We start from the raw sequence: 1,359 nt of genomic DNA, 5'->3' as shown, positions 1-1,359 counted from the left end.
ATTTGTTTAGCCAATTATGGACCATAGTTGTACATTAAGTAAGTTACATTAATAGAAACAACTGTGTGAATTTTGAGAAATTAGAAGCTGGCCCAAGCAGAAGTGGGACTTCTTTTGACTGGGCTAATCGCATGCATACAGTTCCATACCATCGCTACATAAAGCAAATATATTATTACAATTTTTATTAATAATATATATTACCCCGTGAGTGTACATTTTAATCAAATATCTCAAAAGTGATGATCATGTCTTTCTGTGAAACTTTTTAATAAACGATCAATGCCTTTATTTAATGGCAGTGACAACTGATGTCTCGTGACTAGTGCGCTTACTATGTAGACAAACACAATTACAATAAAACGTTTCAAAGGACAATTGGAGCACCGGGCAAAACACAGCATTTGCACATCTATAACTTGGGTGGTATTGTGAGCTGTCAAACGAGCAGACTCTCATCTTATTTACCTTCCATGACAATAGCAGGACATTCATAATAGCTAGCAGCGGACACGGCCCGTTCTCGTTCTGTGTGATGATAGGCGTGTTCTCCTCCTTCCACTTTATCCACTTGATGTGGTACACCGACTGACCGGTCACCCTGTCTTTAGGACAGGGGATTTTCGTTCCATCAGCCCCGTATTCACTCTGACTGGCCAAAGCCAGTCCCTTGTCCTCCAGCCCTTCGCTGTTGAGGTCTGAACTCGGGCAGGAGTTCAGATTGGAGAAGGACTCTAGTGAATCAAAGCTGCGGGACTCTCCTGCGATGCTGGGCTCACTACCACTCGGAGGACCCTCGGAAACGGTGTTATCGTTTGAATTCGAGTCAGCAGATTTTGCTTTGTCCGAACACAAATAAGCCGACTTGGCCAGCTTCGTCGCTTCTTGCGTACCTCCATCCAAACCGTCCGCCTGCACATTACTGGCGTCGGGTTGCTCTCCCGTGAGGTTGTTTACTAACTTTGAGGTGCCACCCTCCTTGTTCCCAGCAGCGGTCATCGACGGTTCGTATCCCAGCCCGTTGCTCAGCTGATCCGCTGCATCGGGCGACAGTGTCTCTGGTAAAGCGTTCGGTTGTCCGCTTTTGCTTACTGTCTCAGCAGCATCTGATGTCTGTGTACAGGGTGTAGCATTAGCACCGCTAGCACTTGCACTAGTACTCAGAGTATCTCTCCTCTCGCAGGCATCTTTCATTCCGCCCACTGTTTTGATATCCGCGGGTTCTGCGGGGATAGCGGTGCACAGGACACTTCCTCCTGCGTCTCGATGAGGGTTTGCATTCTTCTCCATTTCGCTGAACGCATCGACGACAAGCTTTGACTAGATGGCAAGCTCCAGTCTCAGCTCCGACGACGCCAT

The 1,359-nt window shown here is 47.2% G+C and overlaps 1 protein-coding gene across 1 annotated transcript; it reads right to left on the bottom strand.

Moving 5' to 3' along the window:
- Positions 1-211: 211 nt before the first annotated feature.
- LOC107580630 (protein FAM63B-like) lies at positions 212-1,353 on the bottom strand. Its single transcript, XM_016266303.1, has one exon. It carries the CDS (start codon positions 1,288-1,290, stop codon positions 289-291), a length of 1,002 nt encoding a protein of 333 aa, XP_016121789.1. The 5' UTR covers positions 1,291-1,353; the 3' UTR covers positions 212-288.
- Between the last annotated feature and the right edge of the window lie 6 nt (positions 1,354-1,359).

The sequence above is a fragment of the Sinocyclocheilus grahami genome, unplaced genomic scaffold (assembly GCF_001515645.1).
Source record: "Sinocyclocheilus grahami isolate Dianchi unplaced genomic scaffold, SAMN03320097.WGS_v1.1 scaffold38041.1, whole genome shotgun sequence".
NCBI classification, from domain to species: Eukaryota; Metazoa; Chordata; class Actinopteri; order Cypriniformes; family Cyprinidae; genus Sinocyclocheilus; species Sinocyclocheilus grahami.
This window is presented reverse-complemented; position numbering and strand designations above follow the sequence as displayed.

Coding starts and splice junctions, on each gene's coding strand:
- LOC107580630 (XM_016266303.1), bottom strand. CDS start 1,290: ATGGAGAAGAATGCAAACCCTCATCGAGACGCAGGAGGAAGTGTCCTG.